General features: G+C 35.0%; 1 protein-coding gene across 1 annotated transcript in view; it reads left to right on the top strand.

Moving 5' to 3' along the window:
• Positions 1 to 24,394, top strand: part of LOC124356935 (extracellular tyrosine-protein kinase PKDCC-like) — a 28,334-nt gene extending 3,940 nt beyond the window's left edge. Inside the window, exons 2-6 of the mRNA XM_046808242.1 lie at positions 18,804 to 18,917; positions 21,684 to 21,885; positions 21,986 to 22,234; positions 22,937 to 23,116; positions 24,027 to 24,394. Of these exons, the coding sequence (XP_046664198.1) occupies positions 18,804 to 18,917; positions 21,684 to 21,885; positions 21,986 to 22,234; positions 22,937 to 23,116; positions 24,027 to 24,109 (828 nt within the window). The 3' untranslated portion in view covers positions 24,110 to 24,394. The remainder of the gene's footprint in view (positions 1 to 18,803; positions 18,918 to 21,683; positions 21,886 to 21,985; positions 22,235 to 22,936; positions 23,117 to 24,026) is intronic.
• Positions 24,395 to 25,447: the final 1,053 nt, after the last annotated feature.

Raw genomic sequence — 25,447 nt, 5'->3', positions numbered from 1 at the left:
CTCCTTTGTATTTTTAGAATTAATTGACTTGTAAAACAAAATAGTCTAATTATTATCTGGTATCTAGAGAAAAGCGGAGTTCATCTACACTCTTGGACGATTTAGGGGTTTTGGATTTTCCTAAGTAAGGAACTGTTTTAAATTGAACGAGTTTCGGTTGAACTGTAGAGTTTTTTTTCTCACTGTTTCACTTACAAAGCCAAATTTGTATTCAACACTAATCTGAAGATTAGCTTGTTTTTGACATGTAATATTCTTAATTAACTAGCCTAATTCTGTATTTAACACTCATTATTGAAAATGTATAATTTAAAAGGGGTATTACTATTTGGGAAATTTATTTGAATTACATTTGTTTTGGTATATAATGTAGAAAGTCCGAAACTTTTTCCTGTTTCCTTACAACTGTAATTCATGAGCAATAAACGTATGTAGACATACATAGAGACTTTACTAAGGTTGAACATAGCATGACGTTTTTTAGTGCACGATAAACACACACAAAAAAACGCTGTCAATATATTTTGAATGAGACCCAGAAAACTGTTGTTAACTAATATGGAACCTAAAGTGAGAGCTATACTTCGAATATAATTAAAAACTAAAAACTTCAGTTCGGCCTGAACACTTCTACCTCCAACCAAGAACTCATATTTAACTTCTGCAATTGTGTATATAGCCCAACAAAAGGTGCAATTTTCTGTGAAGAACGATTTTAGTTCCCTTGAGTCAGTTGTTAAAGTAATTTCGAGTTCGCCTAATTGATAGGGTACAGACGCTCCCAGAGCACTGAGGCGGTAAACCAATTATCGCGGGGGAGGGGGGAGCACGGGAGGCTCAGTAGAATCGCTCTGTTTTGACAGGCCCTGTGACGTCACACTCACACACGGTACAATAGACGGGGGATGATCACAAGGGAACAGCCGAGCCCTCCCCTCTACTCTTACACCTCCTGTGTTGTCATTCTGCTTTCATCATTTACGCTTCATCGAGAATCGAAGAGCATTCCAACCACCTTTGAGAGCAATAAAATTTAAGTGTAATATTTTGCTATACTAACGGCGCGATTATCCGTAATGCGGTTACCCGAAGTGCTGAGTTATCCGAAGAACATAATAAGAATTGGGCTTGTGCTGTATATACCACTATTATATTAGCGTGCTTTCCGTTAGGAACTAAATACGTTTTAATGCTGTTATAAGTAATGAACGCCTAATCTCACTGTGGGCCGGTGCATGTTTATGTGATGCCGATGCTCAGGTTTTAGGTATCAATACCAGCCGAAAACAAGTCTTTAACGATGTTCTGTTTCTATTAATCGAATTAGGCTTGATTCCACCAACTTTGGATAATCTTAGTCTCGGGCGTAGTTTGTTATTTGTTAAAACTAACGTTAACCCCTTTCTCTACGATCTACTTGATCTAAAGTTATTATTAACCGAAATAGGCTGGGTCCTATCAACTTTGGATAATTTTAGTGTCCGGTGTAGTTTATTAATTTGTTACATCTAGCGTTATCCCTTTTCCTGTTGACGTCCGCAGACTATCGGATTTTAAAAATCAAGTAAATTATATTAGGACTGGAAAAAAACACACACAACTTTTAGATTCGTTTAAACTTGAACACGAACTGTAATGAGTACACTTATTGTAACTTAATACTATATTAAAATGTTACAAAATAAATTAACGATGGTCTTCAAATATTAATCATAATTTATAACTGGTTGGCACATCTCATATGTACGCCATGGCACCGTATTGAAAATGGTTTATTAGAGAATTTCCGCAAATTCAAAACAACAATCAACTATACTTATATTTGAGAAACGTAAGTAAGTAACAAACCTCAGCGTTACGCAGACGCTGTTTTTCTGTTGTCACATCGTGAAACATTAATAAGACAAATTAAAAATGCTAAAAACTGAAATCAATAATTGGTTAAAATAAATTAATAATTAATTTTGGTAATTTATCAGTACTTACGCCAAGATAAATTTAGATAATAATAATAATAATAATATTCTTTATTGCATCAACAATTTCACAATTGCATTGCATGCGTCAACATTTGAGGTATTAAACACACAATACTTAAATGTGAGAGTCAATAAACAAGGCAGTTAACAAGTATTTGGGATTTAATGGTAACTGGACATCAGGACTGGGAAATTGTTTGTTGATAATTTCAAGGATTTTCATCCCAGCGGCCCATCATGAACTCTTCAACGTAGATTTAGACTACATTGTTCCTCTGTCATATCGCAAATATAGGCCCTACTCCCGATCTTGCCCATATACACTACCAAAATCTTCGTAGCATGTGGAAGTAGGTGTAGAAATTAACGCCCGGCTCAAAGTAGGAGGAAGCCCATCAGGGATATTGTACCTGCATATTGAGTGGTAGGCTTCAATAACGCTAAGCATGGTATTAATCTTAAAATTTTAGTTTAATTTCATTTAAATGTTATCTTATACAACTCAAACATATTGTTGCAGTGTACAATTTACTGATATATTTCATATAGTAAGCGTGGCGATTTTGTTTTTTCAAATACATATAAATTAACAATTAATTTATCAAGTTTTGGGCATTTCACAGTTATTGTCGTACGTACAAGAATTGATATTATATATACTTAAATTGGGACACATACAGTTTATTTCACCCCATTTTTACAGTAATGAAATGTCAAATCCCTTACCCACGCAGAACATATAAAGCCCCAATTGTATTTCCAATTACAGCTATTAGCCAATTAGACTGTGGCCGTAACTGCAATGGGGTGCCCTAGAGTACTCGAGAGGGGACTGTTAATAGTTTCAACGATTTCTCATCTATTTCCCTCGAGTTTGTTACTAACTGAAAAACACACAAATGAATGATAATTATAAATCGTATCACGGGTATTACAATAATTTTCAAATTCGACGAGAGTTGTTTACCTCACTTAAAAAAAGTGTTCTTTAAAATGCTTAATTTTTATTTACCCATTAACTTGGAAATACACACTTTTAGTTTTCAAAGCGTAACAGTGCATTTAAAATTTGAAATTTAAACAAGTTAATTGGTAATTGTATGGCATAATGACCATGAAAGTGTCTGAAAAACACAGTATTTTTTGTTATGAATAAAGTGAGTACCAAAATGATCTTCATGGCTTCAGTTTAGTTCAAGACAGCCTTGAATTAAACTGTCTTTTGCCATGTTTGCTTAAAAACTATCATTTAATTTAAATGTATAATTATGTTAAAATTGTATAATTAGAACTGAGTGGAAAGACAAAATACTATATACAATTTTTAAAAAGAAAACAAGGTAGAGAAATTCCTCTGTCGATTTCAAGAAACCAGGCGGCGAGCCTTTACATTATAAACTAGCTCTCGAGTACTAGAATATTATAGTCAACCTTTGAAAATCTGTAGTGAATCGATGGTAGTAGTCTAGGAGTTTTAAGTAGTAGAATTAGTGTCATTATTTCCGAATAACCCTACTTTTATTTTATGCCGATCACTAAGGTTATTATGGGGTTTTAATGTGATAAAACGTTTTATACAATCATTTAAGCCACTCACGAAAAAAATGTATAGTTAAGTATTTGTTTGTATCTCTGAATATTAAAGGCAAAGTCCTCACACATTCTTCACTAAATCTCAAACTTCCCGTTATCTCAGAAACTTGAAATTTAGCATACGTGTGCCTCATGACTCATAAAAAAGTGAAGAATTTTAATGAAGATCATCTACCTATAGGGGCTGAAATGAGTGAAATTTGACATATATGCGCCTCATGGTCTCAATAGAAAAAAATACCTTTCAGGAAACTCCTGGAAAAACTACGTTTTTGTTTTTCAACATCCCGCTGTCCTAGAAAGGATTTATTTGGCTGTATTTTAATACAATAAAATAGTGTATTTTGCTCTCATCAGTTTACCGTCACAGAACCATCTTAGACCAGAAGTAGCTGCTTTTTGACCGAAGTAGACTTCTCAGGCCTAAGTATATAAATATTTTCTTGATTGGTGCAACAATGCAAACGCTACTACGAAAGCGAAAATACCTTAGATCGGAAGTAGATTAAAATGGCCTAAAGTAGACACCTTTTCACAGAAGAACCTAACAGTTTCAGATGTATATGTAATATATTTTCTTGTTGGTGCAACAATGAATGCAAACGCTACTACGAAAGCGAAAATACCTTAGATCGGAAGTAGATTAATAATGGCCTAAAGTAGACACCTTTTCACAGAATACAGCAGTTTCCAGAATGTATATATTTTCTTGATTGGTGCAACAATTGCAAAAGCTACGCTACTACGAAAGCGAAAATACCTTAGATCAAAAGTTAAAAATGGCCTAAAGTAGACACATTTTCACAGAATAACAGTTTCCAGAATGTATATATTTTCCTTGATTGGTGCAACAATGCAAACGCTACTACGAAAGCGAAAGATACCTTAGATCGGAAGTAGATTAAAATGGCCTAAAGTAGACAACCTTTTATCACAGAATAACAGTTTCCAGAATGTATATATTTTTTCTTGAGATTGGTGCAACAATGCAAACGCTACTACAAAGCGAAAATACCTTAGATCGGAAGTAGATTAAAATGGCCTAAAGTAGACACCTTTTCACAGAATAACAGTTTTTTCCAGAATGTATATATTTCTTGATTGGTGCAACAATGCAAACGCTACTAATACGAAAGCGAAAATACCTTAGATCGGAAGTAGATTAAAATGGCCTAAAGTAGACACCTTTTTCACAGAATAAACAGTTTCCAGAATGTATATATTTTCTTGATTGGTGCACCAATGCAAACGCTACTACGAAAGCGAAAATACCTTAGATCGGAAGTAGATTAAAAATGGCCTAAAGTAGACACCTTTTCACAGAATAACAAGTTTCCCAGAATGTATATATTTTCTTGATTGGTGCAACAATGCAAACGCTACTACGAAAGCGAAAATACCTTAGATCGGAAGTAGATTAAAATGGCCTAAAGTAGACACCTTTTCACAGAATAACAGTTTTCCAGAATGTATATATTTTCTTGATTGGTGCAACAATGCAAACGCTACTACGAAAGCGAAAATACCTTAGATTCGGAAGTAGATTAAAATGGCCTAAAGTAACACCTTTTCACAGAATAACAGTTTTCCAGAATGTATATATTTTCTTGATTGGTGCAACAATGCAAACGCTACTACGAAAGCGAAAATACCTTAGATCGGAAGTAGATTAAAATGGCCTAAAGTAGACACCTTTTCACAGAATAACAGTTTCCAGAATGTATATATTTTCTTCAATTATTAATAGAAGACAAACTCTATTATGGCACTGGAAATAACTTAGACCGGCTTGTAAATTACAATGGCCAACAGTAGACGCCCTTGGTTGAAGAAGTATTTTCAGACCTATGCATGTATATATTTTGTTGACCGAGGTAAACGCTACTAGGCCACGGAAATATCTTAGACCGCAAGAAGATGTCAAATGCATAAAGTAAAAACTATCTTGCCAAAGTAGGCTTCTCAAATCCGGTATTTCCACACTCACACACACGTACGCACGCGTGTCTAATTCAAGTAGAACCTTCCTTACTGTGAACAATGTTTCGTATCTAGTTGTGCGAGAGCTGAAGTTCTACTAGAGTGGTTTTGTTAATTAGATCTTACATTTTAGACAGGTTCTAAGTTTTGTCGATATTAGACTTACTCGTACGCTACATTATGCAGTCTTCTCTGTAGGAACTGGAGATGATAGTGGGAGGCTGATTCTTCTATTTAGATCCAAGTGTTTTACGTGTTATCATTCCGTTCACTAGCTCATAGCTTGTAAAGTGAACTTACACTAACAACCTCGGCGTATAATCCAACATCAAGTGTGAGTTATTAAAATGGTAATTAAAACTCCAAACAATAGGGGTGAACCAGCGGTTTAGTGGGAGGGGGGAGGAGGTCTTCCCAAACTGTCTGAAAACGGACAATAAAATCCTCAGACAAGATATAGACTACTCCTACTCACGGTGTGGTGGTTCCTTACACTGTAAATGTATTGCTAATAACCTAAGAATAAAATAAAGCTATTAATTGTATTCAATTTAATTTTAACAATCCAAATGTAACTTGATTTAAGAGTGATATGATGCTCTAGTTACTTCTGTCCCGAAACGAAACGCTGATTTAATTTTAAGAATCTAAATGAACCTTGATGATTTAAAAGTGATGTATTTTGTATTTGTTACTTCTATCTCACTCCAAGACGAAACGCTGATTTAATTTTTAGAATCTAAATGAACCTTGATGATTTAACTGTGATATATTTTGCATTTGTTACTTCTATCCCACCCCAAAATGAAACGCTGATTTAATTTTAAAAATCCAAATGAACCTTGATGATTTAACGGTGATATAATTTGCATTTGTTACTTCTATTCCACCCCAAAACGAAACGCTGATTTAATTTTAAAAATCCAAATGAACCTTGATGATTTAACGGTGATATAATGTGCATTTGTTACTTCTATCCCACCCCAAGACGAAACGCTGATCGGTTAAGCGTCGATGCAGGAATGGTTCAAACATCGGATCCTTTCTGTGTTGCTTACTTGGGAGTAACTAATACCAATTAATACTTGGGAGTATTGTTTAAAAAAGTGTAAAAATATATATATTCAATCGGACTATGTATATCAAATACAATTCTAGGGCACTCTAATGTTCACCTTTCATGTCAAGACCTTTAAAAGAGGTGTCACAAGTCAAGGTTGTCATTACAAAAAATTTTACTTCTTTATAGATAGCCCATATTTTTGGGAGAAGAGCAAAACGTTTTAATAGTAAATTGGCAATTTGGAAATAACACGTTAATTGTATATAAAATACTGTTATATAAATTTAATTTTTAACATTTTAAAGTTTGAAATGTAACAGAGAAAATTGATAGTCCAAACAGTTTATTTTTAACATGGCCAACCTTATATATACTGTTCATTGAGAATGTTAGTTAATGCGATTCTTGGCTCTCCATATATTATATGATATTTTACAGGGCAGAGGCTATAGTATACACAAATTGGACAGAAAATGCGTTTTTAAAGTAAAGAAAACGCTTAAAATAATACTAACATTCTCTAAAGAATGAGTTTAGTTTCTATGTTTTAAACATCATAATGGGTAGTATGGCCTTTTTGTTTGTGTACAGTATATAAATTCCCAACAACCAAAATTTGATTAGTTATACTACTACAGTTATAATATTGTCTCAACAGTTAAGGTAGATAGACTACCTGAGACATAGTTTTTATAACGACTATGCAATGTAGTTGTATATGATTAATGAGTGATTTTACCTTGATTACAATAAAATGTTTTTTTAGCAGTGGCGTATTTAATTTTTCTATATTTGGTCAGTTTATGGTAAGATTTAAAATTTCAGAGCGTTGTCCTCTTTTTATAATTCTGGATAGAAGACTTGTTATTATTGATTCCTTTTATGAAGGTTTTCGAAGTAGTACGTGGGTTACATTCGAAATTAAAAATGTAACGTTGTGAAGTGAATTTTACTCAATACATATATTACGCCACAAGTATATAATCTCAATAGAATTATTTGCCTTTTTAAAAAAATACTAATAGTTTAGAATAGTGAGTTATTGTCAGGCTTCACTGGGCAGGTTTAGATTCCCAGAGCACATTGGGTCGTGATCGAGCGAGTGTTCTGACCGCTGGTCGGTAACACTGAGAATTGTTGAGTTTATCACCTCTACATCAGGCCGACTGATTTACATCACAAATGTCGGGCCAGAGCCAGACTAAACAGCTGACACGATCAGCGCTTGTCAGCTGATTTATCACTGTTTGCTATCATCACACATCGTACCCTAACCTCCCCTCACCACCACCCGCCACCGCGCCGAGTGTTTGCTGCCGTTCTGTACGGTCAACCTAAACCAAGATTTGCAATAACGAAATGTTCGGAGGACCACCTCAAACGTTTACTAACCTATAGTTTTATCTGATAATCAATACAAGTTTTAGTTGTATCGACACAATCTAGAGTATAGATACTTTTGTAGAGAATTTCTCCTCATAAAGAATTTGATCGTCTACCGCTCTACTTTTGGTAGAGGGTGAAGTGGGACAGTATATATAGGGTTAAGAACACAAAGTTAGCCTATACATTCCTGAAGTCTTTACGAGTGGACTGTGTACCAAATGACGATAACACATGGGGGTGGTGACTTCTGAGGTCGTAGTAATAAATACTCGAATTGCAAAGTTTACTTATAAGTTAAATTTAATTAATGAAATTTACAAGTACCACTTTTAGTTGGTAAATTAAATGTATGCCTTGCCACGTTGCTGCCAATTAGAGTACAAGAACTAAAAATGTATATCTGATAGGTGGGACTAAAATATCCAATGTTCTATGGATTTATGCCTACGATATTTTACTTTATAAAACTTTAAGATTTTACTTCCCTTCGCAATAATATGTAGACTCGGCACGAGACATTGAAGCTGTAGTCTAAGAAGGGTTATTTCTAGTCGGTAATTACTAGAAGAGGAGTAGAAGTTATGAAAGTGGTAGCCATCTACTCAAATAATACGTGAGCTCGCCTAAAACAAATTCGCGACGGTATTAGCCATTTAATAAGACAAAAAACTTATGACGACAACGTGCTCGTCAGAAGGACGACGCCACAACTTGTATCCATTTCAATCAAGCAAATAAAAGATCTTCAAGGGTAAGTTACTTTACTATTTACAACTTTACTTTACGTTACATTCATTTTTATGTGTTTGGCATCAAAGGGCTAATTTAATAATACGAAAATATAAATTTTACTTACGGACATACCGCGCGAGGTGAAATCGGTCACGTAGTTGGGCTGCTACTAAGGGTTACAATAAAATATTCATACGCGTGCCAATTAGGTAGTTAGTCCGCCGATAATTTAGTTCCAGAACATTGGATAAAGAATAATATTAAGTTGTACTGGCTAACTAGGTTGTGAAATGTTGCATTATATAAAATGGAACTAACTAACTGTAGAACTGTATCAAACAAATATAAAAATAATTTAATACAATAATGCTTTGGCGTGAGGAGCACTAACCTTAGTTGAGACTGGAAGTGGCGGAGGGTGCACTCTTTCCTGTAGCGAGGATGAAGTGTGCAGTGATGACTAAAACACTCGCGTTGTAATTACCTATTTAAAAAGTTCAATACAAAAATGAAAATAGAGAAATAAAATATTACTGAGACTTTGATAAGTATGTAAGAAGTAAGTAAGCGTGCTATCTACATGTATAGCGGAACGGGAATTAGCGATTTGCCTTAATAAGCCGTCAAAAAGTGCTTTTGGTAGGTTTGTAGGAAACTATAGTTGTTTAATTTTGGCGATAGATAGCGTGATCAGTAATAATTGGAAGGAATTAGTTAGGGTGTGACAGTGAAGATTGATTTGAAATGTTTCAATATGATTTAGGTAGATTTGTAAGGAAAAATTCAAGATTAAAGATATATACAAAGCATTTTTATAATTTTATAGCACAATATTTTTATAGTTACAGTTCTTGAGATTCAAGCATTTATTATAGATTAATACTGACAACACCTAAATAACTTTCTCGTAATGATATCAGCATCAGCCAACGATAAAAACAATGAAAATGTTTAAAGGAACCAAGCCAAGAATTTATTCATATGATGCCGTCCTAGTTTTTTGTTTATCGGACGTGTTAATTGGACACCAAAAGGTGCGCTGTTGGTCAATGTACTTAGTTCACTGGCTGATAGGCTATCCTATAATGTTAATTTCAAAGTATCAACTACTAAAGTTAATTTATATGGTTATTCGTTATTTAATTGTGTTACACTTCCTGTTACTACTGTAAGCGTGATCCGTTCACATAACCGAATTTATCCATATCTTATGTAGCGTTTTGAAACCTGTGTATAATTGACTAGTATTAGTACCTTATATGTTTATTTTAATTTTCGACAGATTTTTTGTGTGTCGTAATTAGCGAAAACAGTTTAAGAATTGGAGCCTACAAAACAAATACAGTAGAATAACAATAATTTTTGGAATCCGTCCATACGTGTTGATGGATTTGAAATTCGACTCCTAGTGATGGTTTTTTTGCGCAATTGGAAAAAATGACCTTTATCGTTAAGCGGTAAGTTCGGAAGGGTAAAACTACGCTAGAATACGTGGCAGTAAAAGGTTGGTGTCGATTTTTAATATGGATTTACTTGAATTTTTATTCTCATTCTGTAAAAGGAATAACTTGATTTTTAATCTCCTCTATCAATTTTCGGTTGTGACTTACTCTGCACATTCTTGAATAAATAACAGAACTCGGGTGTGCTGAATCGAACGTGCAGTAACAAACAATAGATGATGAATGACTCCCTGAAGAGTCAAACAATTGACGAACTAATAGCGTCAGGCCGCACTCCTTGACACAAAGCCCACTATATTCATGTTATCTATGTTCATGCCATGACTCTAGTGAAGAGGGGGGGGGGGAGTATCCCGTAGAGAACAACATATTATCACCCGCGGATAGTAGGGACAAGAGCTCTCGATAACCGCTCTAGCCCTGGACCAACCACTCACTGGCCGCTAATGACATGTTGCTGTAGCTGCAGACCGTTTGTTTGTTACAATACACACACTGAACGTGGTTTTGCATCAATGAGCGCCAGCAGCAGTCATGTACGCAGCTCTTGCAGTGATGGGCTTGTGAAATTTCAATTCCTTTATACGTATAGTTTGTGATATGATAAACTGAAATAAGCGTCGTGTTGGCCAATAATGCAATGATCAATTTGCACATTTACAATGTAATTCAAAATTTAGTTTTTATTTTTGTAACCATTGTCGACATTTATAGAAAGATTAACTCGACGTACAATATTCTTATAATTAAAATCATTTATGTACGAAATTTCTGGATTTTTCTTAAAAAATATGTGTGTGTAGTATATTCATATATATAGTGCATTAAAAATTTGTAACTTTACCAATTCACATATTTTATATATCTAATGATAATCCGACCAAGGTATACAATTTTTAAGAAAGTTTAAAAAAGATAATTCATAAGAAGAAAATATTTTTGTTACTTACCCGGACGACTACATGTATAGAGCATACATGTAACTAATTACAGCATTAGGGATAACTAATTGTGCTGCATGGTTCTGAAAATTAACATAATATATACGAAGGAAGGAAATTTAAACGGTATAATGTGTCAGTCAGTCATGATACCAAATGTATATATATATATATATATATATATATATATTTATTCTTGTCTGGATGTTTTTTCTATTGTTCTGTGACTATGTAATGTAAACATTTGTATGTACTATATTAAACTTACTAGCAGTTACCCGCGGTTTTGCACGCAATTTTATAGGTTTGGCACCTGTTGAGTACCTCTGGTTCGAGTAAATTATATTTCCGACACCAATGGTGAGTTTTTCTTCTTACCACGTTCAAAAAAATATGTTAAAAGTGTATATTTATGATCATTGTAATTTATTTCGGTGTTGGTAGTTTTTGTCCCATAGCTGATTTTTTCCTCTTTTCTGATGAAGAAAATATAATGTATATATGCACAGCTCTACGATGCCTTCTTTTTTCAAGAGACAACTAACTTAGATTTCATAACAGTCTTTAAATGTAAAATAAAAGTTAGACTACTTTGTCTGATTAATTAAATCTGCACTGCTTGCAGTTACTCACCCCTTTCCACGTAATTTAGTAAGCACTACACGTGTATGACAACTGCTGGATCAAGTGAATTATATTTCCAACTGAGTTTGCCTTGATACCATGATCAAGAAAATGCGTCTAAAAGTGTATATTTATAGCCATTGTAATTTACTTTGTTCTAAGTATGTTTTGTTCCATACTTGATTTTGCCTTGTTTCCCGATCAAGAACAATCGACAAATTAATAAATAATCAATCCGATTAATAATTAATCGGTATATAAATTTTTGAACCCACATAGTTCTGTCAAAAGTGAACTAAGATGTGTTTTATAAAAGTCTTAAAATATACAGTAAAAGTTAGATAGTAACATTGTCTTTTAGATCTAATACTTAATATTTGATGGTTAAAAGTACATTAACAATGACGCAACGCGTTTCTTTCTTTATAAATAGAAAAATATTGTTAGCATTTTAGAACATTTAGAGCTGGAATTGGTACATAAGTTCAAAAGCACAGTCCAGCTAATTTTCATCTAGCATAGTTCTTGCCGACTGCTTCAAAGGGAGTCTTCGGTGTCAAATTCTGACCATTTTATGTTTTAGGGCATTTTGTAAGGTAAATGAGTATTTACCTAATCGCTAAAATCTAAAACGGCTTTAAAAATACTTGTTATTCTTTAGATAGTGTAATCACTATAAATTTTAACAAATTGAAGATAATAAACAACATTATGTTTATATAGAACATTGATTATATTTTACACGCTCTTTTAATTAATATTTAACAACTTTAAGAACCAAGATGGGAATTTTCGCTACTCTAAAGACTAGGGGCGTATCTCGGAGGGATTTTCGAAATAAGAATAGTTCTATATTCATCCCAGGGACCATAAGAATGTTTAGGTAAAATTTCAGTACAGTCGGTTAAATAGTCAGCGTAATTGCAAAACAAAACAAAAGCATTTTCGCATTTATAATATTATTAGGATGTCTTTAGAATTCAGGGAATTGCTTACTACGAGAAGATAAAATAAGCTCTCTTATATTTTATCACATTTAATATTACGTCAGTCTACATTTTGTTGGCTTTATCTTAATTTACCCAACTTAGTGTAATCGCCGATTCACTGATAAAAAAGGATTTTTAGTATTTATCATAATTATTTCACATTAAGAAGGAATACAATAACAAGTTTGCAGTTTGCATAAGTAAGTATAACTAATTGTAAATTCGTTTGAAATAATACTGAAGAACCAATAAGTGAATTTGGAAATTTTTAGCTGAGACATAAACAATATTTATTCATTCAAAGTTTCTTTACAGAGCTATAATGCTTTATATAGGTCGGAATAGAAACTCGAGTCCGGGTTCAATAATATGGCGGCTAGAGACGACGGTGGGCCGACCACTACTGGCAGCTCTGATTGTCACTGTCACAGTACTGTATACAGTGGCCTGTCACAGAAATGGCAGAGCAAGCTTGTCACAAACTTGTCAAGGAAGCGGAAATCTGATAACGTTCGTTGCGTGCTTTGTACATTATTTCAGCATCGGGTCGAGTGTCAAAGGTAATGCCGTGAACAACACAGGAAGCGAGTTTTATTTACTGAATCACATTGTCAGATTTTATATGATTATACGAACCACACTATTCCAAATCAACGCTTTTTGTTTGTTATTTTCTAGTATAACAAGCCAACACAGCTACAGTGTAATAAGCGACCACCACGACAATCAGAAAACCAAATTATAAATTATACATAGCTAAAATATCGAAATAAAAACCATTCTTATTATAGTTATTGAAAGTAAATTACATCCTAGCGGTTTTTAATGTACGATATTACAACAATATTGTTTAGTATTAATTCACAGAATATAAAACCATTTGTGTAGTGGTATTTAAGTAATGACCGGACTACAACGGCGATGGCCTTTGTTATTTGTTATTGTCCTTTAGAATAATAAAAGCACGTTTTATCAAGTTGATCTTTGTATACACATATATAGTTTTTAACTCACTATTAAGTTATTAATGTGTAGATATGAAAATAGTTTAAATATACCATAATATGAAATATCTATAACGTAATTCGGTTTGTTCGGTAGTTTTCATTTATTCAGAAATAAACAAATCGAATGTCGTGGTGGTCACTTATCATACTGCAGCCGGCTACATACATCACCTAATGGACTTTTCATTTTCAATTAATCTGTTTTACGAACTGGGTATGATAATCCCAAGGCATTTTCCTATATCTAATACTTATGACAAGACCAGCTGTAAATCTCTAAACTCTGTGTTTAGATAGAATTTTTTGAGAAATATGTTCGTGTAAGGTTTGCATTATTGGATTATCCAAAATACTTTTATTTCGTGACTTAATGAAAAAGTAAATGAAGTGATGTAAAATCCTTTCACGAAAGAAAGAAGTTTTGTACTTAAAATCTCTTCCAAGTTAAGACCGAGGATGGGAGCGAAACAGTGGAAAGTTGCTTACCGAAAACTTAGTTATGTATCATGTTTTTGTTTACGGTTTTATTTATCCCCGTGGTGAAGGGAGGGTTGTGGCGAGGGAGGGTGCTCATTACCCACAAATGTACTCGCAGCACGCACTGTACATTAGCGGTCACGTGACTACAGTTCCCAGGTTTTACAGTTCTTTCCAAGAAAACCAATGGCAGGGGTAATATTGCTGCCAATAACACGCGTAGTAAAACTAGCTTATGGCTGTCTTAGTAATGAAAATTTCGATGTCTGCTAGTTTTTGGTACTACGTAACGATACAATTGATCAAAGTTTAACATATATGGTAATTTTAACACAGTACTTTTTATAAACTAAGAATTATCTTATATTTTCTTTAACGCCTTCCCTACTGGTCTATACTCTGTGTATTAGGGCGTCTGTCGCATTAAATGCTTTAATATATGATTAGCTTGAGGCCTATTTTTGTGCTGTTGTGTAAAATAATAAGCTATGTATAGTAACTGAATTCATTTTATATAGTACAATCCTTGTCGCATAATAATGAGTTATTAAAAGGAGTTGACAGGACCTTAGTAAAGTCGTGTCGTTACCGTTTGTCTCTGTGGGACAAATATTGATAGAAATGTCCTAGAGACTTCAAACTTAGTACAGGGAAGTTCCCCTTGGTCCATAGAAGAGGTACATTGAGTTTGTGGTCAAAACTCTCAAGGGTACCAATGTTACTTTAGATATATACTATGTAATGTTGGTTTCCATATATGGATATATTTGGAATAAATGTTCATAATGCGTGTGTATGTACTTATGTATGTACACATAAATGAGAGTAAAAGGGTGTAAGAGCAGCAAAGCTACTCTTAGTAAGATGGAATATAGATATACTATGTCAATTTTGTTACCATATACGGATATAGTTGTAATAAAGGTACAGTATGTACTTATGTATGTACACGCGTACTGTAGTAAAAAGGTCAAAGACCAACGAAGTTGCCCTTACAGTAAGTTAGTTACATTCAGTTCGGTCAAGACTTTTGTTACGTCCTGACGGATCCTTCGATACTCCATTGTTTAGTTAGATTTAATTTTTGAAAACCATTAAAAAAAAGAGCGGAAGCAATTCTGGGTAGTTAATATACCATGCTGGACAAAGCTACATCATATCACATTTTTAAAAGTAAAATATTCTCAATTATGTTAAGCTATATTAGACGGCTAAACTAATTTTATTATTGGCTTAATTATGTTCTGGCATTTATGTTTAGTCGGAGAATGTCTGGAATGTTGGTTCTTGTTCCCACTGAATGTTTCCCTAATTTCTATTTAGCTCCAGCGCTTCAGGTTTTCATATCACTTTATTACGTTAAAATTTCCCCCAAACCCTGAAACAGTAAATGGCTGTAATGATCGCCCCAGTCCGCCTCCCTCATGTCCCCTTCTACTCACGCAACATCCGCCGTGGTGACATATGCCGTGCAGCTTGTGCGGCGCGGGTACAAATTTGTTTCATTTCGTATCACGCGACTTTAGTCCGACATTGTTCTCCACACAAATTATCCTCAGGCATCTAAATTGTACCTTTTGTTTTATTATCCTTTCTCTGCACAAGTTGGAACACAATCCACTGGATCGTTTTAAAATATTGGTTATAATGCAAAGGCTTACCGTTTTATAATTACGTTTTACTTGTAGTCTGTTATAGCTCTAAAGTTAGTTGTTCAGGTGCGTCAGTCTTACCATGTTACCACTTTAAATTAGAATTATAGATCGATGTATGTTTGTTTTCTTATCTATGGAGATTTTTGTAGTAATTGTTCTGTTATGAATATATTAATGGGATAGCAGATGAGAAATGAAGGCATGCTGTCATCAGTGGCTGTTGTAAGATTGTGTTTGTTGGCTGGTTCTGTCTACAAAAGTGATCCATAGCTCATAGAAAATTCTTTTACCTTAATTAATTATTCTCTGTGGTTTGTATTCTTATATCGTGTACTTTATTATTTTTACAATTTCCCCCCATTTTTTAACACTCTCAGCCCCACGGGAAGAGTTATGGTAATGTTATTTACACTAACTGTACAGTAATATAGACGTCCAGGGCTGGTAGTGTTATATAGCAACATTAGACTACCAACAGTACATAATGTTAACACTCTCAGCCCCACGGGAAGAGTTATGGTAATGGTATTTACACTAACTGTACAGTAATATAGACGTCCGGGGCTGATAGTGTTATATAGCAACATTAGACTACCTACAGTACATAATGTTAACACTCTCAGCCCCACGGGAAGAGTTATGGTAATGGTATTTACACTAACTGTACAGTAATATAGACGTCCGGTGCTGGTAGTGTTATATAGCAACATTAGACTACCTACAGTACATAATGTTAACACTCTCAGCCCCACGGGAAGAGTTATGGTAATGGTATTTACACTAACTGTACAGTAATATAGACGTCCGGTGCTGGTAGTGTTATATAGCAACATTAGACTACCTACAGTACATAATGTTAACACTCTCAGCCCCACGGGAAGAGTTATGGTAATGGTATTTACACTAACTGTACAGTAATATAGACGTCCGGGGCTGGTAGTGTTATATAGCAACATTAGACTACCTACAGTACATAATGTTAACACTCTCAGCCCCACGGGAAGAGTTATGGTAATGGTATTTACACTAACTGTACAGTAATATAGACGTCCGGTGCTGGTAGTGTTATATAGCAACATTAGACTACCTACAGTACATAATGTTAACACTCTCAGCCCCACGGGAAGAGTTATGGTAATGGTATTTACACTAACTGTACAGTAATATAGACGTCCGGGGCTGGTAGTGTTATATAGCAACATTAGACTACCTACAGTACATAATGTTAACACTCTCAGCCCCACGGGAAGAGTTATGGTAATGGTATTTACACTAACTGTACAGTAATATAGACGTCCGGGGCTGGTAGTGTTATATAGCAACATTAGACTACCTAAAGTACATTATGTTAACCCTCTTAGCCCCACAGGAAGAGTTATGGTAATGGTATTTACACTAACCGTACAGTAATATAGACGTCCGGGGCTGATAGTGTTAAATTACCAAACGGTTTTAAATAATTAGACTTTATTTGTAATACTAGCAAACAAATCGTTTTCTGCAACAGTTTATTAAGTAAAAACTTTGCAAGAAATAGTATAAATTACTTTAAAAGTACGATGGAGGCAATTGATTAAAACTCCTTTGTGTATTTAAAATAAATTTTTTTAATACTTAAAAAACACCGTTGTAAGAAAGAAATGGTCATCGCTGCGGAGCTGGGAGACCACTTTGACTCATTTTAAGAGTTGAGTACATGGCAGTAAACGCATTATGTAGAGTTGTGTTGAGGAATCCAAGATTCAATTACGATCGTCCCTTTGGGGTGCTGGAGTGACAGACACGCAGTGGGGCCAGTACTCGTAGGGAAGGAGCTAGATGACCCCTTGGATCTATTGTAATTGTAGACAAGCACATGGTACAGTTATGATCATCCCTTGTTGTAGTACAGGTGGTGGGGTCGTGTGTACCATACGCTGTAGGGCGAGTCGCCATAGCGATGGAACTGTGAGACCCTTGGACTCATTGTAATTATCGTAGTGGAGTACATGGCACAAATATGATCATCCCTTGTTGTGGTACAGGCGTTGGGGTTGTGTGTACCAGACGATGTGGGGCGATTTGCCATATCGACGGAACTGGGAGATCCTTGGACTCATTGTAATTATTGTAGTGGAGTACATGGCACAAATATGATCATCCTTTGTTGTGGTACAGGTGTTGGGGTGTTGTGTGTACCAGACGATGTGGGGCGATTTGCCATATCGACGGAACTGGGAGATCCTTGGACCCATTATAATTATTGTAGTGGAGTACATGGCACAAATATGATCATCCCTTGTTGTGGTACAGGCGTTGGGGTTGTGTGTACCAGACGATGTGGGGCGATTTGCCATATCGACGGAACTGGGAGATCCTTGGATTCATTGTAGTTGTTGCACACCGGAACATCATTGTCATTGTTTATTACCATTGAAGGAATTTTATAGGTAGAGTTGGGTCTAAATTGTGTCATGGTTCAATTATGATCTGAAGGAGTTTTATAGGTAGAGTTGTGCCTAAATTGTATCATGGTTCAATTATTATCTGAAGGAGTTTTATAGGTAGAGTTGCGCCTAAATTGTATCATGGTTCAATTATAATCATCTCTTGTTGTGGTACAGGTGGTGGGGTTGTGTGTACCAGACGATGTGGGGCGATTTGCCATATCGACGGAACTGGGAGATCCTTGGATTCATTGTAGTTGTTGCACACCGGAACATCATTGTCATTGTTTATTACCATTGAAGGAATTTTATAGGTAGAGTTGGGTCTAAATTGTGTCATGGTTCAATTATGATCTGAAGGAGTTTTATAGGTAGAGTTGGGCCTAAATTGTGTCATGGTTCAATTATGATCTGAAGGAGTTTTATAGGTAGAGTTGTGCCTAAATTGTATCATGGTTCAATTATAATCATCTCTTGTTGTGGTACAGGTGGTGGGGTCGTGTGTACCAGACGCTGTGGGGCCAGTCGTCATAGCGACGGAACTGGGAGACCCTTTGGATACCGTGCAGTTGTTGCAGTTGTCATGGGAACGACGCCTAAAGGTAGAATATAATTTGACTGTAATATTTATCTTAACTACTAATTATAACCCTTGTACTTTATTATGATTCAATTTTCAAATATTGGAAATTATTTGATACTGCATTAACCATAGCTATAACAGCGATTATGTATTCTATTGAAGTTTATAGAAACCTAATTAATTTACATGTAATTAGCTCAAAGTCAAACTATTATAAGTTGTGGATTAGTTTTGTGACAAATACAACAGGCTATAAATAATAATATTCTTTATAAAGAAACATAATGTATTTAATGCTTTACAAATTACAAGATGCCAAAAACTTAAAACACACACACAGTATTAACTTTTTTAGCCACACTCAAATATTCAAACAAGTCAATACTCATACTCTCCGCCAATTAGAATGCATTTTTCATGAGAGTGTGTGTAAAACTAACTTACCATTGTGTCTTTTACTCTTTGGTTATTCAAGTTTTCCTAACCATTCATGAAGCATATTGTTGAGCTTTACACAATTCTGTAATGTTAAATGCACATACGTTGTAGTCCTGTGCCATTGTGTTCGGTAGGCGTTCCTACCTCAAGTCCCATACAATGTACATATTTAACAAAGAACACATGAATTCAGAGTCACGTCATGAGAATGGAGGAAAGGGCAAGTCAATAATCCAAGGTTGTAAAAGCCATCTTTATGCGAACTCTGTACAACTTGCGGTCTGCAATTCAACTTTGAAATGGTTTTGATATCTATTTGCAATTCAAATACTTTTTCAAGTTTCTATTTCACACAACCGCTCAATAATTCTTTGCACCAAGTAAGGATTTGGAAGATAAAAGTGCAGTGTTTAGTTTTAAGGACTTTTTAAGTAATAATGTTTTGGGTCCAGTTTTTAAGTAATAATAAATAAGTAAAGGCATGAATAGAACAGATTTATTTGTAACAATTCTAGCAGCATCAAAATAAATGAGAGAGTGAGGATGTAAATAAAAGGGAAAGGAAAGATAATTGGGGTTACCCGTAATACTGACGTCTTTTGAACCCACGAATAGTAGTAGCAAGTAAGGATAGCGGCTGAGGTCACCTTGCACGCATCCACTCCCACACTCACGAGCGCGTGGGGTTGGGGTCAGCCCACCACTTTCTGTTTTCTGTCCTATCCGTCACCTAGTGTCACAGTAAATATGAGTCACTGTATATGAGTTATTCAGTAAATATTAAACACATGACCAAGTAATACTCTATAACTATTTCAGTGTATTATACGTTGTTTGGTATAATTTTTCTTGTTTACAACCTATCTGTACTAATCGCTTAACAATAAAATAACAAAAACAAAGATATAGGTTTGATTGGAGAAGTGCACTAGTTGACTGATAAGGCGGACATATGCCCTAATCCTCTGAACTTGTGTGTGGAGTGTGTAAAACCACCTGATCTAACACAACCCCCACAACTCTAGTGAATTTTTGAGGAATTTACGTATTTCACCTGAAGTTGAAGAACCCTATTTGTGTTCCCGAAGAAACTAGGCAAAAAAAAAAATTCTTTCGTACTCAAAACGCTCATGAAACAAGTTAACGTGAAGACTCGAAGTTCTATTTCTTATACAAACTTGGCCTCAAGGACTGGTCAGTGATACCTGACTACCTTTGCCGCCTGGAAACTATTAACTACCACCACATTCATCACTTCTTTTACGGATCTTGTCAGGGTACGGCGCGGCGCTCTTCTTCAGTGTTGACCAATTGTTTTTGAACACATCGTTCATGAGCATAATATTGAGCAGCCACACTGTGTCGTATAACACAGAATTACAATTTATGCAATAAGCATGAATTTGTTAGCAACTTTTGATCAAGTGAGGTGTAATATCCAACCGATGGCAACTAGCTCACCCGTCAGTGTTGCCTTTTTTTGTTCTACACATACTTTCTGGGAAGCATTCAGATGATGCCACTTGTGAACCAAGGGATTCCAGGGAAAGAAAGTCTACACATGCAGTTGGACAATAATATCCGACCTACCGTAGGTACTTTGAAAATATCTGCCGTCATGAGGAATTCGGAGCCATAACAATATGATTTTTGATTAGAAATTGTGTATGAACCATAAAATGAACAAAACGATGAAGCGATAGCAACTTGCCCAACGCTATTTTACTAATCAACAGTTATGAGAGAAAGAAAGGTTTAGCTGGCGTTTCGGAACTATCTATGAACCGAAGCACGGACAGATTGATAATGAACAGAAATTAACAAAGAAGTAATGCCTAAACTGCTATGTATGGTAAATATTATTCATATTTGCAGATATGCACTTTTTACACATTAATATATCTCTTTAAGGAAGATTTCAAAAATACTTTTACCACGGAGATTCATGTCTTGGTCTTTTTCTTTTGTGAAGAGAGAATTTTGTTATAGTTTATACCTTTCAACCGTTACGTAATGGGACCGGGAAGAAAAAACAGACCAACCGCTGTTCATTCAAAGGAAAATGGGTGGTGAAAATCTTTAAATTATTGCTATAGAACTATTTTTGTCTTAAATGTTAATTCTTAAGTATCTTAAATTATTGTAGGATTAATGAACTCGAAGAATAAGTTTACATTTTGCTATGCATTAGTAGTAGGTATGTGTATTTTTTTTATAATTAGTGTTATTCAAAATGATTACCCATTTATATGGCAGTTCTGAAAGCTCGCGTCAATAACTTTACTATCACATTTCCCAGTAGTTCTTTTATTAAAATAGTTCCGAGCTTACCCTAGAGTTGTTGCAGCTGGTGCATGGAGTGGCCCGGCTGCTCTACCACTTGGCGCACTCACCCTTGGGGTCTCTGGCGATGAACGATCTACGTCGCCAACAGTTCGTGCTGGCGGACGGCGTTCTCAAGTTGTCTGACGTGGACGATATGGGTATCGCTGAACCCTTCTGTCAGACCGACGCTGATTGCAGTCATCATCTCCTCGCCAACATTTCCAGTAAGTTCAATCATAGAAGTAAATTTGATCTGACGTCTTCAAAGAGCAGGAGGTTGTTGGTTCAAACCGGACAAAAAGCTAAATGCGAAATGTTTTACAGATAGAGCCGCTGCGCCTTGCGTGGACGGCCAGTGTCGCGGCCACAACGAGCGACTGAATGTGTGGCGCGCTGGACAGCACTTTGTGAAGCAGCTTTTACCCCTTCGAGCCCCCTCATCTCTGGAACCACAAATCCAACTGTTGTTGGAGGCTTATAGTGATACCTCCTGGAGCTCACAGAAGATACTGACCGCCACGGAGATGCTCTTGCAGACTTACTCAGCTGATCACTCCAGCAGGAGCGAAACAAGTATGTCAGTTGACCAATAACGTACTGGTGAATGCATTGAAACGTTGTCAGTAATGATATATTCAAATATAGTGTTCAAGTCGGTATCGTATATTTGGAGTTGTGTCTTTCGTTTCGTACACGTAACACAATTTACTTCTCAAAGCCCGATCTACATCCTATACCTAAATTACACACACTTATCGGTGTGCAATGTTTTGGTAATATTTAATTTGGAATCTCTTTTTGTAAACCTTGTATGAGGTTTTTGCATATAATGTTAGCTACTTGTGATTGAAACACAACATGTGTAGATGTTAGTTTTTGTGTACAGAACTCTGGCATTCTATAGCTGTCATTAAAGATGACAGTGTCACTAGGTTACCTGAAATCATTGTAACATGGTAAGGATCAAGAATGATAAGGTTTAATGTAAATTGAAGAATATGTAAAGTTCGGTATGGACATGAGATTTTGTAAATTTTATTTCTTTATAAGTTTACTGAATAATAGTAATTGACCTGTTGATGACTATCCGCAAGATGTACAGAATATAGTGCTCAGTTAACAATTCGTTTGAATAAGTGTAAAAAAAGTTTCATCTTCTAATATTGTCATCATTTTTTCCCTACTACTTGTGGTTGTGAATAATAGATATTCCATTTGTGTCTTTCCAGTAGAACAACTTCTTTCCCTAAGGAAAACCCCCTTCTCTTGTTGCAGGACACTACAGACATTTCCCTGACAGTGGGCTCGGAGCTCAGTTTGACTACTGGTGTCAACAGTCGGAGTCCCCCATCGCCTGCAGACTTACTGTAGACAGTCAGAGGGAGGCGGTGTCTCTCTGCAACCTTGACCTTCAATGTAGGGCGGTGGTCGTCGAACCCTTTCAGAGTCTGAAGGGTGAGTAGATCAAGAGGTCTTGTATTCCATCTACTTGTATTAATGGTCTCTGATATATCGTTGAAACCGTTTAAAGTATATAGATTTCATAATTTCATTGTGATGGGACCTAAAGACAATTTAAGAACATTAGATATGTTCTTCCAACTAAGCTCAAAAGTAACAAATCGGCTGGTAATATTTGAACGATTTAACAGAAAAATCGTATATTAGAAAACTCTACACATGATTATAAAACGGTACTTTGCCTCCAGCTTCTCAAGGGACACTCTATGCCGGGTCTTGAAAATATCAAACAGAAACATGGCTCGAGTAAATAAATGATATGTTGCAGGATGAAGTTACGAGGCAATGTTAATGACTGGATATTTGATCATCTTTGTGACACTATTTTTTTCGCTGTTTATCATGTAATCATTTTTGAGATGGTGTTTTGGTCAAAGTGACATACCCCTTATTATCCAATATATACCCACCATTTTAAAATGGTTTAATTGTTACTTTTAATGCTATTGTACAGGTTTTATTATCACTTATTAAAACTATACAGGTATAATATAACATTAAGAGATACCAAGGGAAATGTACAGTTCTTTTGGTGTGCAGAACAAATTTTAAAAGTTCAATAATTTAAACATCATTAATGCTTTTTAATGTGTTTACGATTTTTTGTGTATTTGTTTTTTTAGTTAGTTTTCTTATTAAGGAATAATTCAAAGTGTGTTTCAGTCAATAAAATATTTTGTTTTAATATTAATTTTTTTTCCATATTATATTGGAATAGTAAACATTTATATATCGCATACAATTGTGTAAAAGGTTTTTCTATTATTCTCTATTTAAAAAAAGGTGTACTATACTGGAAATGATAATTTTTATCCTCTAGTTGTATGAATTTATTTTGTTTCAGATAAAATACAAGTGACCCTTAAGAACGGGTTCTCGACGCCCTCCTCCGCGCCCGGTTCCTTGCTGCTTCTTAAACCCAGTTGATCTCAATCCTTCCTGCACCACATCTCCCCTAGTCATGTGCAGCAGCAACTGTTCTGTGATAAAGACTTTTATTGAAATACATCTCAATGTGATATAGTGTTTTTGTTCGGTGTTATTTTGTAGTGTCAACTTTATGTTATGAATGTGATACAGTACGATGCCTATTTTCATAATCTTGTCTAGCAACAATAATTGTGGCGATGCCTAAACTTTTGTACTTACTATGGTAATTTAAATGTGCTTAATTGTGTGTGTACTTTTCGTAAATAAATATATTGAATTTTTTGTTGGCTAGAATTATTTTTCAACCTTTTTAGATTTTAATTAGATCCAACACGGCAAAACTGAGCTAAAACAGGAGTGGATTCTTGCGAATTAAATAAACAGTAAAATGTAATGCAAAAGTAAACAATGTCAACTTCACATAGAACAAATTTATTTAAAATGAGCAAAAAAACATAGCAAAAAACAATTATTTCGGTTCTTTCTAGAAACAAAAAGCATTACAATATTAGACTCTGTGGTTTCGTAGTGCACTTTACAAGTCTGCACCACAGTTATATTTACATAACAAACTAATTTGGAAGAAACACAAAACAGTTGGTAATGACATGGGAATAATATGAGTTTTTGCACAGGTTATTAAGGTAAAACAAATACGAAACAACAACTCTGCAGTGTTTTATTTATTCACAAAGTTATAAGTTCCACCAAGGCTTTTCCAGCTTTTAATAACTCAGGAACTAATATTAAAAACGAATCATTGTTGCCTTTTCCCACTCTGTTCGTTGCTGTTTTGTCTTCTATATTCAGCTTGGTTGTAAGTATCTACTACATAATAACTAACTATATGTGAGTATTTGTCCTATTCTGGCAACGATTCGGAGAAAATGGTTTGGGAGTAACGTGCTAAGCGAAAAAGAATTTTTTGACTACCTCGATGGAAAGGATTGGCTTCAATTTGGAAAATATATGAGAGATGCGTGGAAAATGCGGTGAGATTTAGTCTATGAATTTAATTTTTAAATATTAAAATATAGATGAAAAACTTTTATATGACAGTTGTAAGGATCCCAAAATAAAATAAAAACAAATATTATATTATTGTGTGTGTGTGTGTGTGTGTGCGCGCGCGCGCGCGCGCGTGTGAAATATTACATTTTCCTTTTCTTTTTTCTGATATTTTGAACCTAATTTGAATCGCCAAACTTAAAATGTCTATAGTTTTGGTTAATTACATTTTTTGTATTAATTGTAGTTATAAGAAGTGTACAGAAGTGCCAACCAGACAGACGGTCGAAATGACCATTGTATTTAGTGCAAATTTTAGTTACTTAC

The sequence above is a fragment of the Homalodisca vitripennis genome, chromosome 3 (assembly GCF_021130785.1).
Source record: "Homalodisca vitripennis isolate AUS2020 chromosome 3, UT_GWSS_2.1, whole genome shotgun sequence".
Taxonomy (NCBI): domain Eukaryota; kingdom Metazoa; phylum Arthropoda; class Insecta; order Hemiptera; family Cicadellidae; genus Homalodisca; species Homalodisca vitripennis.
This window is presented reverse-complemented; position numbering and strand designations above follow the sequence as displayed.